Source organism: Heterocephalus glaber, unplaced genomic scaffold (genome assembly GCF_053883595.1).
Source record: "Heterocephalus glaber isolate CG9 unplaced genomic scaffold, H.glaber_assembly_v1.0 deba00001571, whole genome shotgun sequence".
NCBI classification, from domain to species: domain Eukaryota; kingdom Metazoa; phylum Chordata; class Mammalia; order Rodentia; family Bathyergidae; genus Heterocephalus; species Heterocephalus glaber.
In genome coordinates this window covers 2,315,484-2,331,990 of record NW_028258356.1, presented here as the reverse complement: position 1 = coordinate 2,331,990, position 16,507 = coordinate 2,315,484, and the positions used below count along the sequence as shown (strand labels likewise).

Here is a 16,507-nt window from a genome sequence, read left to right as displayed (position 1 = left end):
ATTTTCTGATGATTTATGTTTTAGCTGAATTCAGTAGAAAATTATAATCGTGTGTGTCATTTCTAGTCTTGAAAATAACTGTACATATTTCTTGTAATGGTCAGTACTAAAATGATTCTTTAGTTGTCACTTTTTTAAAGAGACAAGAAGTTAATTATTGGGCCAGGGATTTAGCTCAGTGGTTCTAGTGCCTGCCTCGCAAGCACAAGGTCCCAAGTTTGATCCCCCGTACCAAAAAAAAAAAAAAAGAAGTTAATTATTAACTGTGCTACCTAGAAAATATAAAATATATTTATGTGTGTCCATGTTTGTGTCTGTGTATAAATCAACTGGAATTCAAAGAAAGATTTCTTATTTCAGAAAGAATATCTTATTAAGAATTAATAATTTCCTTCAGCATCGTCTTTCTCTTAACTAATTATATGTAATAGAAAAAAACTAAGCTGAGAACTAAAATTAGAGCTCCAATCATTTTGTTCCTTTTTTAAAAAGAAAACAGCCCCCTCACCATGAGTGACAGTCAAAACAATTCCAAATGCCAAAAGCAGACTAAAAATTAATCACACTTGGTTACAAAACAAAGCATTACATGTTTTTTGGGATCTTTAGACTATTAATGCTCAAAATTCATTAATATTTAAATAACACTCAAATTAAATCTCTTCTGTAGCAGTTACTGGACCTACATTAACTTGCCTTCGTCACTCTAAAATTTAAAACTCTTTTCTAACATGATTTCCCAATTCCCCTATTTTCACAAGGATTGGAACATCCATCAAAGCACATAATAATGCATAGCATTACCTGAACTAATTTATTTACAACCATTCATTCATGCAGGCAACACAGGTGTTGCTTCCCATGTGTACAGTTGGTAGAGAAGGATGATTGTAATCAGTCTTTGCCCTTAAAGAGTTAACACTTTAAAGCAAATCATTTCCAATGAACATGATATATATTAGAGACATACTAGAAAATTTTTCTCTTAGAAGAAGGAAAATCCACAGTTGCAAGAATGCATCTGAAAGAGTTGAGCCAAGCTCATTTGAGACACAGATAACAAAGCTTCAGGTGTAGCACAAAGCCTGGCTGTTGCACAGACATGGCTAGGATGTGATAGGAGATGAAGCTGGAGAAATACACAAGGAAGAGATTAGGAAGCACCTTACAGCAAAGGGTGGCTGGTTACAGGTTTTACTGCCATATTTTCAGTGCTCAGACATTGTTCTTGTGAAATCTGGAAGAAAACACATTGAACTAGGAGAATTCAGAGGTAAAAAGGTTTATGAGGGAGCTACTGGATGGGTCTGGTCCAAGATGAAAAGGGTGGAGCTAAGTCAGAATGAGTAGGTCCCAGGAGTCTATCTTCATGTTTCCTCCAGGTGTGCCCAGCGACTTCTCCAGACTCAGAGATTTTGAGTTTAAGCACCTTGAGTATCAGGATGCATTGCACAAACATTTAGATACAAGTACACAAATTGCAATTTTGTTTATAACAGTGAAAAACGGAAAACAATTTATTGTCCAAAAAATAAGGTATTGGTTAAATAAGCAGTAGTACATGCACATAATGGAATAACAAAGAGTGTTTGAAAATCATGTTTCTTTTTGTTTTTTTGCTTAGATAAACTTGAGACATGATAACAGTTTATTAAAAAAAGAAAATCATAAAAGAATATGTTGAATATTATATACTGTCATTAAAGACTTTAAGACATACACTAAACATATTACTAGCAGTTACTCTAAGAATTATATTATGGGAATTTTTTTTCTTTTAATCTTTTTTTTTAGCTTTTTTCCAATGAACATGTCTTATATTTGAATCAGAAGAAAGCATTGTTAATTTTAACAATATGAGGTACAAATCTTAAGTGCATGAGATATGAAAAATGGCATAAGGCCAGGTGACCACTAACTGCAAATGTAACATTGCTGCAAACTTTTAATCACTAAGCAATCTTCCCAACCTTGCCTTTCTCAAACAGTTCTCAGCGCATACTCAAATAGCTCTCACATAAGCATGTACGCATAGAATGGGATAAGAATTACTGCATGATTATTATTATAATCATTCACAAATGTGTATCATGTGCAAATATGTCCTAGGCTGGAAAATGCACATATTTTTACTTACTGTCCTTTTATTATGAGAACCAACCCTGTGAGTTTCATTATCTCCATTTGCAGCTTAAGGAGTCTGAGCCCAGTGAGTTTAAAATAAAATGGCAGAGCATTGATTTCAGCTCAGATTCTAAGGTCAGTGTTTGAAAAACAAAGTAACAATTTCAATCTATATTTACTTTTTAACAATTGTTTTAATTTTCAGTTTTAAATAATAGAACAAGGGTATAGTAAATTTTGCTTTCTTCTGTATATATAGAAAAGATCAAATACTGTCTCACAAATTCAAAATTTCCACATAATCACTCAAAAAGGAGTGCAACAATCTACCTAGTAAAGTGCTTTCAGGTAAGGAAATGAATCATTTCCTACCCCCAAAAAATGCTCTCTGTGCTATAAGTTTTTTTTTTACTTTAGAGTGAAATTTATTTATTATCTTTATTTATGATTTATCTATCATTTATCACCTGGGTATCATTTAATACCCACACTGGATATCATTTATATTTATTATCATTTCTGCCCTACAGGATTTCCTTTTGGAAATTTTATTACGTGTGATCACAATACCTATTCATTTATCTCAGCTTCTAGAAAATAGTAATGCTGCGTTAACATCATAATTTAACTTTGCTAGTGTTCTGTATCTTTTTATTTTAAATCCACTTCTCAGCTATCAAGCGATCCAGAAAGAGATAATTATAATTACTATATACAATTTATTTGAAAGTAAATAGCATACTTTTACTAAATACTATTAATCCTTGGTACTTAAAAAGTCGTAGAATTTGGAGTTGCCAGCAACAATGGAAGGCAGTCAATCTATACATAGTAAAGGATTTCATCTCTCAGTTTTACCTTTTTCTCCTTTGCTCCTTACAAGTGAGCCAAGACTTCTTTTTACCTTCTTTTTCTTTTTTATTTCTTTTTAATTAAAGTCCTCCTGGAAAACTAAATATGTACCTAAACTGAATGAACAAAATTAAATAAGAATTATGAACTTAAGAATTATGTGGAAGGATTTTTACTCACCTCTTATACATAACCAAGCTAAGATTGTCAGTTTTTTGGTATAACATACAGGGAAAAAAGGTTGGACCAACCTTCTTAGGTCGTTGTTTTCAGGCCTGGCCAAGATGTCAATGTTAGGGTTAATTTCACAATGTGGGATTAGATGTGTATGCTGATGAAGACAGCTCTGGACAAACTATGTATTTTTTAATTCTGGCACTCTGGTGTCAGTTATATCAATACTCAGTTGCAAAAAAGCACTCTCAAAAGTCAAATCTGTTTTCTTTCATTCTGTACTAAATTCCTCTTACAAAATTGAAGTCAAGGTAAGCAACTGCCACCATTTTCCATTGAAATGTGACTTCTTTATCCAGCAGTCTGAGAAGTACACCTTCCTAGCTAGACCACAGCCAAAATAATTATTTGTTTTATTTTGTGCCACTCTCATTTCCATTCCTTTTGGAGTACTAAATGAGGTGTCACCCTTGAAGTGTCATGGTTCTTGTTGAACAAATAAGTACACTACAAAAAGTGCCGCATGTCTTGGAATAGGACCCGTACACACAAAAGAAACTGTAATCCTTCTGCCTAAATCTAGCTTCTTACAGTTTAATAGCCTCATCACCAGGAAAGTAAATGCCTGTTGTCAGTTATACCAACACTCAGTTGCTGGATTTGTATATTTTTAGCTCTGTTTTTTTCCCACTTCTTGGTCATTAGGAGCAGTGATGTAGAATTGAACACTTGCAACAGAGTTGTTTATATTCTCTTCCTGAACTGGATGTGTGGGCCTGGCCCATAATATTTATAAATGTTTTCCTTTTTACTTAATTCTAATTAGCATGCTGTTTATTGCATTCCTTTTACCTTTTCTTAAGAATTTGCTTTTTCCTTCAATTGTTTGCATTGGTATCTTTTGAATTTCCTCCCTACTATTTATTTTTTGGCATAAATAATAGTTGGTGCTACAGCAGGAGCCTGATAAAGCTTTTTATTATGTTCTCATTTGTCCAACAGCAATCATAAGGCATAAAAAAGGCTAAACAGTTTGTTGGCAGTTACAAACAAAATAGAACCAACTCTTTCAATAGGAGTTTGCATTCTTACTTTTCCTCTATTTTTATTAAAGGTCTAGGTCTCTTACTGTCTCTATTGATTTTTTCTTTAAATTCTTCAGATTTTTCTGTCATAATTTGAACTTTTCCTAAACCTATATCGTTTTGTTTTTGAAATGTCTTTCTGATTCTGTCCTCACTTCTAACCATTTTTGCTTATGGATGCAGTAGAACAAGTTCAATTCTTCTTGATTCGGTAAGATGTCATTGTCTCCATCAGATCATTAGTCAGTGATAGCTAGATAAAAACCTAACAGCTGTATATTTATAAAATATATCCCTTCTCTAGACTTTCAGTACACTGTTTTAGAAATATTGACAGCCTGCTTGAGAGAAAAAAACCTGGATGATTCTGCTTTTACCATAGCCCAAAACAAATCACAAATAGATTTTAAAAATTAACTTTAAAAAACCTAAATTTCAATAATCCTATGCATTAAAGCAATGCAATAACTACAAAGGAAAACATCAGTATGTTTGACTTAAATATAAATTTTAAACAATTCATAGGATCTTAAGACAAGTTATATTTGCCACAAATATGTCTGAGAAACAATAGCACATACAGACATCATAATAATCAATAACAAATGCACTAATGCCACAATGTAAAAGTTAAGAAAAAGTATCAACAGACAATTCTCAAAGACATAGACTTAAAAATAAATAGAATTATATTTATCCTCATCTCTAACCAAAAGAAAAAAATCAGATAATATACAACCATTGCTGTCTGTAAGCAGCAAAATTTAAATTTTGATTTAAATCCTAGTGAAGAATATGAGTGATTTTAATTTTTTTAAACTCCTAAATTTCCTATAATGAACAGGAATTATTTTTATAATTAAAAACCTTTAAATATGTGAGCATATTTAATCTCTTCTTTCCAAGCATATCAAGACTTTAAAAAATCAAATATTTTCATATTTTGATTGCACTGATTCAATTTTCTAATTTCACCATATTTCAATTAATCTAAATATTGTTTGTTCCTTGAAAATAAGAATTAACAGAAACAGGGCCGGGGATTTAGCTCAGTGGTTCCAGCGCCTGCCTTGCAAGTGCAAGGTCCTGAGTTCGATCCCCAGTACCCAAAACAAAAAAAAAAACAACAAAGAATTAACAAAAGCAGAGATTTTTCCCAAGTCAATGACATCTTATCATCATATTTCATGGCCAGGACAGAGAGTACTTACCATGATAAGGGCTGTTTTGTGGAAAATGCTCTCTGTAAGGTCAAAAGCCTGTGTAAGTTTAACTCCATAATTAAACTTTGAGACACTGTCTGAGGTGCTGAGGTGAAGTGCTCTGGAAATGTTTAGGGTTCAGGGGAAATGGATTTGCCATAATAAAGGGAAACTTTAAGATAAATAAGTTATCAAGAAGGATGTATTTTTCTTTAGTGACAGATGTGTAGATTATACCCATTGATTTCAAAGTAGTAACCTCAGTAAAAACAATTTTTAATTATTTGTGGCAATTCCTGGAAAAGCAAAAGGTGGGAATTAAGTAGGATTCTGCTCATTATTACCCAAATTTAATAAAACCTGAGCATTACTTTTTATAACCAATTTACTTATATTATCAAGGTAACCTTCATAATAGTTCTCTGAAGTGGGTACATTTAATAATTCATTTTATAAAGGAGGAGAAAATTGAGTTGCAATGATGGTAAATAACCTCACCAAAGGTTCACTACAAGGACATGGAGAGACAGTATTTGAAGCCCAAACAAGTATGCGAGTATGACTGTAAAGATAAATTTAAAATAGTTTTCTCTTTCCTCAATGCATGTCAGTGCCCTGACTGCCCCACCCTACCAGTGTTGTCCCACTTCTAGGCAGGCCATGTATGTCTAACATCATCTGCCCACCACTTTCTTTCTCTGGGAGCCAAAACAGAAAGAGCTTGAGTTTTATATTTTAACTTGGATTAGATCTTTGTTCCACTATAGTGTTTCTAAATTAGTTATTTTTTCACCTGTAAAATGGGTGAAAGTAACATCTCTAAATATTTCTAAGGATATTGATATAACATGTAAAAGTACTTACAGCTACTTGGCAAATATTTAACAAATGTTAGTTTCCTGTCTTCCTTCCTTTGCAGACAAAAGTCAGTTTACTTCCTTACTAAGCCAGTTTACATGAAAATGCTTCCATAGCTCTCAGATCACCACAAAATCCTTAGAAAACTTACTCACTAAAGCAAATAGAGTTTAAACATGGGATCTCACAGGCTTTTAATCTCCCAGAGTATGCTATGAAAATCTGAAACAGAAGTTGATGTGCCCTGATACTCTCTGATTGTCTTTCCTTGATTTAGGCGGCTTCTAATAGCCTCTTCTCATCTTACACAATCTTGCCCCTCACTTCCAAAATAACATTTTTACAACACTGAACTTTGGTTCCCGCTGCCTCTCTGCAAAATCTCTAAGTTTTCTCATCATTTTCTTTTTCTATTTTTTCCCTCTTACCAAGATATCCATCTGAAATAACCCTCTACCAAAAATTTACCTATTGAACCTTTGCCTTCAGGACCCAACTTGAATGACTCTACCTTCACACACGATCTCTGCCCATCCTGGATGGAAGAGACTTCACCACGTATAAATCTCTGTGGCTCTGAGTGTCACTCCATGGAAAGATCGTAGCCACTTTTGTTTCTTAAGGGTGAATATTGAAGGGAATAATGGTTTAAAGTGCATCTGACCAAGCAGGGGGGACACATGTCTATAATCCCAGATATTTGGGAGGTTGAGTCAGGAGAAGCACAAGTTCAAGGCCAGCCTGAGCAATTTAGCAAGACCCTGTCTCAAAGTAAAAAATTAAAAGGGCTGGGGATGCATCTTAGGGGTACAGTGCCTAGCATGTGAGGCCACAGGTTCAATCCTCAGAACTACACACACACACACACACACACACACACACACACACAGAGCTTCTGATTAGCAGAAGTCCATTAAGTAACACCTCCTACTTCCTCACTAAAATAGCTATGAACCCGCAGAAGTCGCATTCTTACAAATGCACTAAAAACTAAGATTGAAAACCAAATCATTACCAAAATCAGGAAAGACTTTTTGTGAAATTAATGGCCAGAAAAACTGGATTAAGGAACTTTAGAAAACTGCTTTCCCAATAAAAATAAAATAAAATTCTTGACCTGAAAGTATTTCCATTATTTGTGCCTCTTCAAGTATTTACATTGAGGCCATACTCTTAAGTGAAGTAAATAGGACACACATGTGTAAATACCAAGTAGTTTCTCTAGTGTGAGAAACTGAAAGTGTAAATAAGGGTTAACATAATTAAAACGAATAATTGATAATTTGAAATAGGAAGAAAAGATCCAAAGGGGTAGGAGTGGTGGGAGAGGAAAGGGAAAGGAAAGAAGGGAAAGAAAAAATTATGAGAAAAACATGGAAATGAAGTCTATGTAAATAGGGAAGGGTGGAGGGGGTGAAGGGTGCACAGGTAATGGGGAAAAAATAAGAACCAAGATACATCATATACAGGTACAAGCACCCAATGATAAATGTAAACATATTGTATACCTAAAATGTACCAATAAAAGAATTTAAGAAAAAAATATTTACATCCTACTCAGAAACAAAAGGAGTCCTGTCAACTACATGAACAACCACAAAAAGAAGTGAAACAGGCACACTACTGGTAGGTGACATTTTATGGGGCATCTAGAGTGTCAACCTAGTAATCCAAGTAGTCAAGAATAATGATGGGTTGAGAAAAAAATCTTTCAGGAATACTGGGGGAAAAACAAGATAAGAAACCAGATAATCAGTATTAATATTTTGAAAGTCACATACAAGGCCAAATAGGAAAAATAGGAAAAAAAGAAATCTTCATAAGATCTATAATGAAATGTATACATAATTACTAATCCTTCAAATAACACAATGGCTGAAACATATAAAGTTAAAAAAACATTATAATTTAAAGAAAAATGCATGTAATTATTTTGAAAGACATATGCATATCTTAGGCTTTGAGTAATTCAGTAGGAAAATAGTAAGAAAAGAAAAAACTGGCATAATATCTTTAACAATTAACTAATGTGATATATTTATATATTGTACACAGTCAAACTAGTTATCAGCAAAACCATCTGTGAAATATTTAGAAAAGTTTATCATAGTGTTTATCTCAAAGAATCAAGATATCCCAACCATTAAAAGTCTACTCATAATTGGGTTTGGTAGCACATACCTGTAATCCCAACACTCAGGAGGGTGAGGCAGGAAGATTGCTGTGAGTTTGAGGCCAGTGGGCTACAGAATGAGTTCATACCAGCCTAAATTACATAGCAAAACCGTGTCTAAAAAAAAACCAAAAAAAAAGTCTAGTCATTCCTAATTTCCATATATTATAATTAGAAATTAATAAAGAAATTAAATGCCCAAACTTCTAAGTAACAATTAAAAGCAAGAATTAAAACTACAGTTGTAAACCATGTAGAGATTGAAAACAACACTATATATCAAATTATGGAATCCCACCAAGGCTGCAACCACAGACAGATTCATGAGTGTAGAACTGACAGATTTTTTGGTTCAGTGGACTTATTGGTTATAATAGTCTCATAATTTTCCATTGTTTAATATTAAACTCCATTTACTTGCCTATTTCCTCATATGATTCTTCATCCTAAGTATGTAAATCACCATTTGGAGGGATTAACCTTCTAGGCCCTAGAATCTGCTCTTCCTCTCTTCCTCTCATTTGTTTAGACCTGCTGCTCTCTGCTCTCCACTTTCATGAGACACCAACCACTTGACACCAAATTTAAGTCCAACACTTGTGAACATAATATCTCACTTTGACTCTCAGTCTCTCATATGCTATTTTATAGAAACACCCTTGCGATTACTGTCACATGCTGTTTTATAATTGTGTTCTACACACCTTCTACCTAGGATACTGTGGTCTATATAAGTTGGAAGAGCCCCACCTTACTTTCCAAAAGAAAAGATATAAATTATAAAGCGAAGATAGACTGGAACTCAATCTACGGGTCTATGATCTCTATGGACTCATAAGTTTATCACAGAATTAAGTGACATGTACATATACGTCCATCCATATGTACATACATATATACATAAGGAAATGGAGGATACAGAAGGTATCTTTTAAGGATTCATTTATTTGAAACATAAATATGTGTGTGTTTAAACTTTTTTGAAGATTAGGAAGTATTTATTGAGGGAAAGATAGCTTCTGCATAAGACAGACAGAAGGGGGCTGAGAAAGTGGGTTGCCGCTATGTTTTTAAACTTTTAAATTCTATTTCAATTACAGTAACTGGAACTAAAACAAAGAGATTGTTATTTTTAATTCTTATTATGTTTTAACTAATAAATAAACATTATTTTGTGGCATGTAACATTATACTTTGAAATATTTATATATTGTGGAATGTCTAAAACAATCTAATCAATATATGCATTATCTCTCACATACTTATCATTTTTTAAGAAATTTTTTTCTGTATGCTTCCTGTATTCAGTAAAATTATAAGTACAGTATACTGATGTCAAAAACATTAGCTGACTGGACTCTCAGGCATACATGCAAATTACAGCTGGTTTGTGTCACATCTGACTTCTCAATTCAAATGTGTTCACTTTTACTGTTTTTCACTTAATATTATTAGTCATTCTATTATTTCTGTATAAGTATAGTCATTAATAACTTATATTGTGATCTTAATTCAGAATTATTTCCAACAATAAAATAATGAGTTTTTAAAAAGGAATTATGTATAGTTGCTATAATCAATTGTAGTACCAAAAGAAAAAATGTATGTGGTCCTTATTTCTGTAAAAATGCTCAATGAGTTATATGCTTGTAAGGAAAGATTAACATCTGTGACCAAAATAATTCATGTGATGTTTAAACCTAATAACATTCTTCTCCCATATAGACGAGGCTCCAATGTATCTCTTACATTGGACATGAGTAGTTTGGGGAATGTTGAACCCTTTGTATCCATACCAACTCCACGGGAGAAGGTTGCCATGGAGTACCTGCAGTCAGCCAGCAGAATTCTCACAAGGTCACAGCTGAGGGAAGTTGTGGCAAGTTCACACTTACTCCAAAGTGAATTCATGGTGAGCCTATTTCTTACTCACTCCTCACTATTTTTATACAATTGGGAAATTATGAGATGAATATGGAAAGGAAAGTGTCCCAGGTCCAAACAACATGCAATAAACAAATGATTCAAAAGGTAAAATGCAATGGGTTCAGATCTGCCTTCTATCTGTCAGCTATTGACAAGTGATCACAATATAGTGCAGTAGCTAAATTGAAGCAGAGTATGTAAGGCCTAGCTGGGCAATGCAGTGGCACAAAGCATCTGAGCAAAGAAAGGGCATTTTAGGATTAAGAAATAGCCTTGCTGTTGCTGTTTGGGAAATTAAATTATTCAATTTAGGTGCAGTATCGAAATTAAGGTGAGAAGTGAAGATGTGAAAGCCAAAAACTGGATGAAGTAATGGAGAAGTGAGGGGTGATACTCAGGTTTTTACCTTGAGCAGCAAGCATACAAATTGTGCTCAGGAATGACATAAGGAAACAGAAGGAAGAAGTACGGGCTAAATACGATGGCAAGTATAGTTTTAGACTTACCAGTATGCTGAGATATATCTACCAAACAGCATGAAGTCGGGTTAGATCTTCTTAAGTCTAATTGTTGCTAAAGGGGAATATTTATTTGATAGGTAACCTTACATCTTAAGTCAGTTATGCATTTTAAGCTATATTAGTTTTGTATAATAAATTGGTCACTCTAGAGTTGGTTGAAATATATTAAAACAAGCTCACGGTGAGAAGATCCAGAAATGGTTTAGATCTACTATTAGCCCCATTGGCTATTAAGTGTTCAAAGTAAAATACAAACATGAGGTTTTAAAAAGTAAGCTCTATAGTGTGTCATCTTTTTATATGTGAAGAAAATTAGACAACTCCATGATCACACATGCCCAGCTACTTAGGATACTGAGGCAAAAAAATGCAAATTCAAGGGTCATCGAGGCAACTTAGCAAGACCCTCTTTCAAAACAAAGTAAACATTGCTGGGAAGGTAGTTCAATACTCACCGTGTTCATTCCTGGTAGTTTAATATTCAGTTCCATTAACACAAACACAAACACATGCACACACAGTTCATACAGCTAGCCAAAGACACTGTTAGGTATTCTTTTCTTGGACTGCTGATAGACTTTTGTTTATGAAATAAGCCTTTAATAAAGAAAGATGAAGCTAACAAGGAGTATCCAGGAGAGAGAATACTAAAAGATTACAGATTATCAGTATATGTCAGGTAACAGAAGACAGAATGGAAAAGAAGAAAAGGAGTAAAGATATTACCTATTTTGTGGCTTTGCCAAAACAGACTGACATGCTTGAAGTTATCAAACATGGAATGATAAAAACATGTTTTTTATTGAACATTCAACAATTTTGGTAATTTGGAACAAAGAAGTTAAAATATTTGGGTGGAGCAAAGCATATTTTAAATATATAAAATGCAAGCTAATACAACAATGCTAAAAATGTAAGCTCTTCTTCACTGTAGACCAAGTCTCAAATTCATGATATTGTCTGACTTTTCTCAAATTTTCAGATTGAGAACTAAGACAATATGAAATTTTTATAGTTCATTTCTTTAATTTCAACAAATATGAGGATGTTGAGTTATAGTTTCCACTGGAGAAAGTTAAGTATAAAAATATTATTTTATGTGATCAAAGGATTTAATTTAATAGTCAGCAAATAACATAAAAGTTACTTTGTTACATTAAGCTTATTTAAACAATCCTTTGGAAAATTTTGTGTTAGAAAACATTCTATGTTGTATAACCAAATTCTATTCTTGCTCACATTTTTAGGTCTCATGCTTTTACATCAATCTACCCCTATTCTATTTGTTCCCTTTTCAGACATTTGAGGCCTGTGACATATATTCTGACTAAGTACAAATATTTATTTTCTTAATAAGTAAGAAAAGAAAGTGTCTGGCTGTGCCTCACTAAATATTGCATTCATAATAATGAATGAAACAGTCCAATTACAAACCATTCTTTAAAAATTATATCATTACACAAGTCAACGAAAAACTTTCATATTTACCAGTTTTACCTAAAAGAATCATAATATTGAAAAAGAACCCATCATAATAGATTTTTATATTGAAATTATATAAAGATTTGAAAGTCCTTAATTATATATTTTTTTAAAAAACTGTGATCCATATAATTCCATCAGTTATGTCACAAGATTTTTTAAATTGAAGAAACATGCTTTATTTCTCTTTAACAACTACATATAAAATAATACTAACACAGAGAGCTGTTTCTTAGAAGTCAGCTTGAAAGGGTGCAACCAACATGTTTATAAAAGGAAGGGTATGGGTCACCCAGAGGTGGCAGCCTGCTGTTTTTTAAATGACTTTGAAGTCCAATCAAGCACAGATCAAGTAGCCCCCTGTGAAAATTTTCTTTGTGTCAGCATTACATGCATTTATTTGATATCATTTATTTTTGTAGGAAATACCAATGAATTTTGTGGATCCCAAAGAAATTGACATTCCTCGTCATGGAACAAAAAATCGCTATAAGACCATTTTGCCAAGTAAGTTTCTTGATTTAATAATTTATATTGTAAAGCATTAAGACAAGACTTCTCCATTTACCTTACCTCTTAACATTTTTATCTTGTATTACTCTTATCATGATGACCAACTCACTGTTCCAGTACATATGTGATTCTAAAATTGAGTCATCCCACGCATTATGGTCAAGTGATTTTCATCACCAGTGTCAAACAATTAATGGGTGAAGGAGACTCTTTTCAAAACTGATGCTGAGACAACTTGATATCTGCCTGCAAAAAAATAAAATGAAGTTGAACCCTGCCTCACACCATATAGAAAACTTAATTCAGAGTGAATCCAATACATGTAGATAGCTGAAATTATAAAACTTGCAAAAGAAAAGTTATGAGTTTTCATTACCTTGAATTAGTCAGTGGTTCTTAGATATGACACTAAAAGTACAAGGAACCCTCAAAAAAGTAGACAAATTAGCCTTCATTAAAATTTAAACATTTGGTGTCTCAAATGATACCATCAAGAAAGTGAAAAGACAACACAAAGAATGGGAGAAAATTATATAAAAAGATGGCATAACTTAAAAATAAGCAAATGACTTGAATATACATTTCTCCATAGAAGATATAAAAATTACTCATAAGCATGTAAAAAGTTGTTCAGCATCATTAATCAACAAGGAAAATCAAAACAAAATGAGATATTGCTTCATATCCATAAGATGACTATAATAAAAATGATAGGCAATTAAAAATATTGATGAAGGTGCAAGGAAACTGGAACCTTCCTCCCTCCTCTCTCCCTAAAATTTTCATCAAAAACATGCGAAATATTAAGTTTAGAGCACATATATCCATCATAATTTTCATAGCTCTCTCATTAAATGCAAACCTTCTCTCAAATTAAATGCAAACCATCGTTTAATTTCATAAGGATTTGGAAATTATTAGAGTTACTTCAAAGTTCAACCTTCTGTTTCCTGGCCAGATGATATAAGATAACTGCTTTCCAATCCTGTGTCAGCTTTTCCACTTCCAGAATTGGGTAGTCTGCTAGGACCAGGGCACCCATGCTGACAACGGATGTCACAAATGATGGATTTTCTGTTGAAAACACCTTTAGCCCAAATACCTCATGCACTCCTGTTGCACAAAATGTAACTTAGGAAATAAAGTTTGGACAGCCATGTTATGGTTGAAAATTACTAGAAAAGACTCAAATGAATAACAAATTCAAAACATTATATAAATTGATGATTAACAAATGATTAAGATTTTAAATATCATGGTTGTTTTTATTGTTTTAACTTACAATAAATTCTGCTTAGTTTAAAAGTTTGCCAGCTTTTACAGAATGGTAAAGCTACAAAATTTGAAAGATTTTTTGCAGCGGATATATGGATAAGTAAGAACTAATTAAATGATAGCTATTTCTCTGAAGACAATGTCAGTCTGCCTCAGAACACTCTAAATGGAACATTAAAGTGCTGAGGTAAAACTTATTTAAAATATTTTGCACTGTAAACAAATATTAGTCATAAAAATGTTTTCATCTAAAATCGCAAAAGCAATGAGGAAAATACTAATCATATATTGAGAAGAAATTATTAGCACACACTGAAGTATAATAATAAATGTTATATATTTATTTCACATGGTCAATTTATTTATAAAAATATAAAAAATATATATACAAAATTAAAGAACATTATTTATTCTGGCCATCATTTCATATTCAAAAATGTACTGTTTGATAATGTTTTCTACTTAAATCATGTTTATCTTTGGTTATACTAAATTTTTACCACAAGGTAGATATCCAAATAAGTGAGTCATGGGCCAGGGATTTAGCTCAGTGGTTCTGGCGCCTGCCTCCCAAGCGCAAGGTCCCGAGTTTGATCCCTGGTACCAAAAAAAACCCACACAAATAAGTGAGTCACTCATTAAGGCAAAAAGTTGTATTAGATTTTGTTTCCTACTATATGTTAGAATTAGATCTTATTTCCTACTCTGAAAAATAAAAAATTACAATTATTGGTAGGCTATTTAATCTTCCTTTGCCATCTTTTCTTCATCCCTTAAAAAAATGATAATAACACTACCCTACAAGGCCACTGAGAAAATTAAATGGTAGTATATGTAAAATTAGTAGCAAACTTCTAATGGTTCCCTCCCCTCCTAAATGATAATGGATCATCATCCAACATTAATCTCAGAAAACACTCGTATATTTAGAGATGAGTTGACAGTTTCTAAGGCAGAGTATTAAAGAGCCCTATTTTCTCTTATAATTTGCATGAGTTTCCATACAATCACCATCTTGCATTCCCAAGGTCAACTCTGTAACTATAGAGACAGTCTGTATTTCCAATATGATAACCATTAGCCACATGTAACAACTGAACACTTGAAAAATAGTTAATGCAACTGAGGAATTGTTTCTAAATTTTATTTACCCCAGCTAAATTTAATTAGCTGCGTATGGCTAGTGGCTCTCGCCTTGGACTGCTCAGTCTCATCTTTTTTTTCTTTTGCAATGAATTTGAAGTTGACTCCTAATCACCTTGAAGGTATAGTCAATCCTTTCCTTTCCTCCCATTTTCTTTTTATCTTGAATTCATCTGTGAAAACTCTCCTAGCTTCTTGCTGGAGGATAAATCTTTAAAATTTTGAATGAATAGCTTTTCACAAAATCTGATAAGATGTTACTCAAAATATCAGGATCCAGTTGTCATTTTGTCTGTTAAACAGAAAATTTAAGATTAGAGCAGATATTTTAGGGAGACCAAGGTGGAGAAATTTTATAAATACAGATTTGATGGAACAAGTAAATATAGCTTTGGTGGAACAAATCTATACTTATGTCCAATAATGTTGAGGGGGAAAAGAAAAAAGAAGGAAGAAATAAAGGAGATAAGGAGGGGAAGACTAAAGGAAATAGGAAGGAGGGAAGGAAAAAAATGAGGGAGGAAGACAGGGAAGGAAAAAAGGAGACAGGAAGGGACAGAAGGAAGGAAGGAAGAAAGAAGAGAGGGAGGTAAAGCGGAGAAAGGGAAAAATAAAGAATAGAGAAAAATGATCAGTGTTAAAATAATATTTATAATTGTTATTGAGACTGCCTAGATATATACCATGGTGTACTGAATATTTAACATATAGCTCAGAAACATTTGTTCAGAAAAATTGTTGTACTGAATTTGACTAATACACAGATTTAAAATGCATAACATTAATAAAATTATAACATTAGTGATGAAAATAATGATGATGATGAAGTTTTCTTAGTCCCAGACAATGTATTAAAGGACTTTGGTTGGAAATCTACATTTTTTCCCCTACTCAGTCATATGTTGTATTCTTGTTTTTAAAAAATGAAAATTTCTAAATACTTAAAAATTACTATAAATTACTAACTTCCAATGTAAACTTAATTTAGTTTGACAGAGAAATTTCATAAATATAGAAGTTTATAGCAGTTTATAGAGCTCCAGTAATCATATACAATATAAGCATTCTAAAAACTGAAGAAAGTGTTGCCTTTTCTCAAAACTGCATGGTTTAAGGCTTTTGTGGAAACTTCTAAGAATCAATGGATAGTAAAGGAAATAAAAGTTTTCTTGTTTCTTT

At 32.7% G+C, this 16,507-nt stretch overlaps 1 protein-coding gene across 4 annotated transcripts in view; it reads left to right on the top strand.

Moving 5' to 3' along the window:
- The window catches only part of Ptprr (protein tyrosine phosphatase receptor type R), a 281,279-nt gene that overhangs the window by 220,794 nt on the left and 43,978 nt on the right, over positions 1-16,507 (top strand). For all 4 annotated transcript variants that reach the window (XM_087192424.1, XM_004845043.3, XM_004845044.4 and 1 more), the window contains 2 exons: positions 10,194-10,380; positions 12,820-12,904. In XM_087192424.1, coding sequence (XP_087048550.1) covers positions 10,194-10,380; positions 12,820-12,904 — 272 coding nt within the window. The remainder of the gene's footprint in view (positions 1-10,193; positions 10,381-12,819; positions 12,905-16,507) is intronic.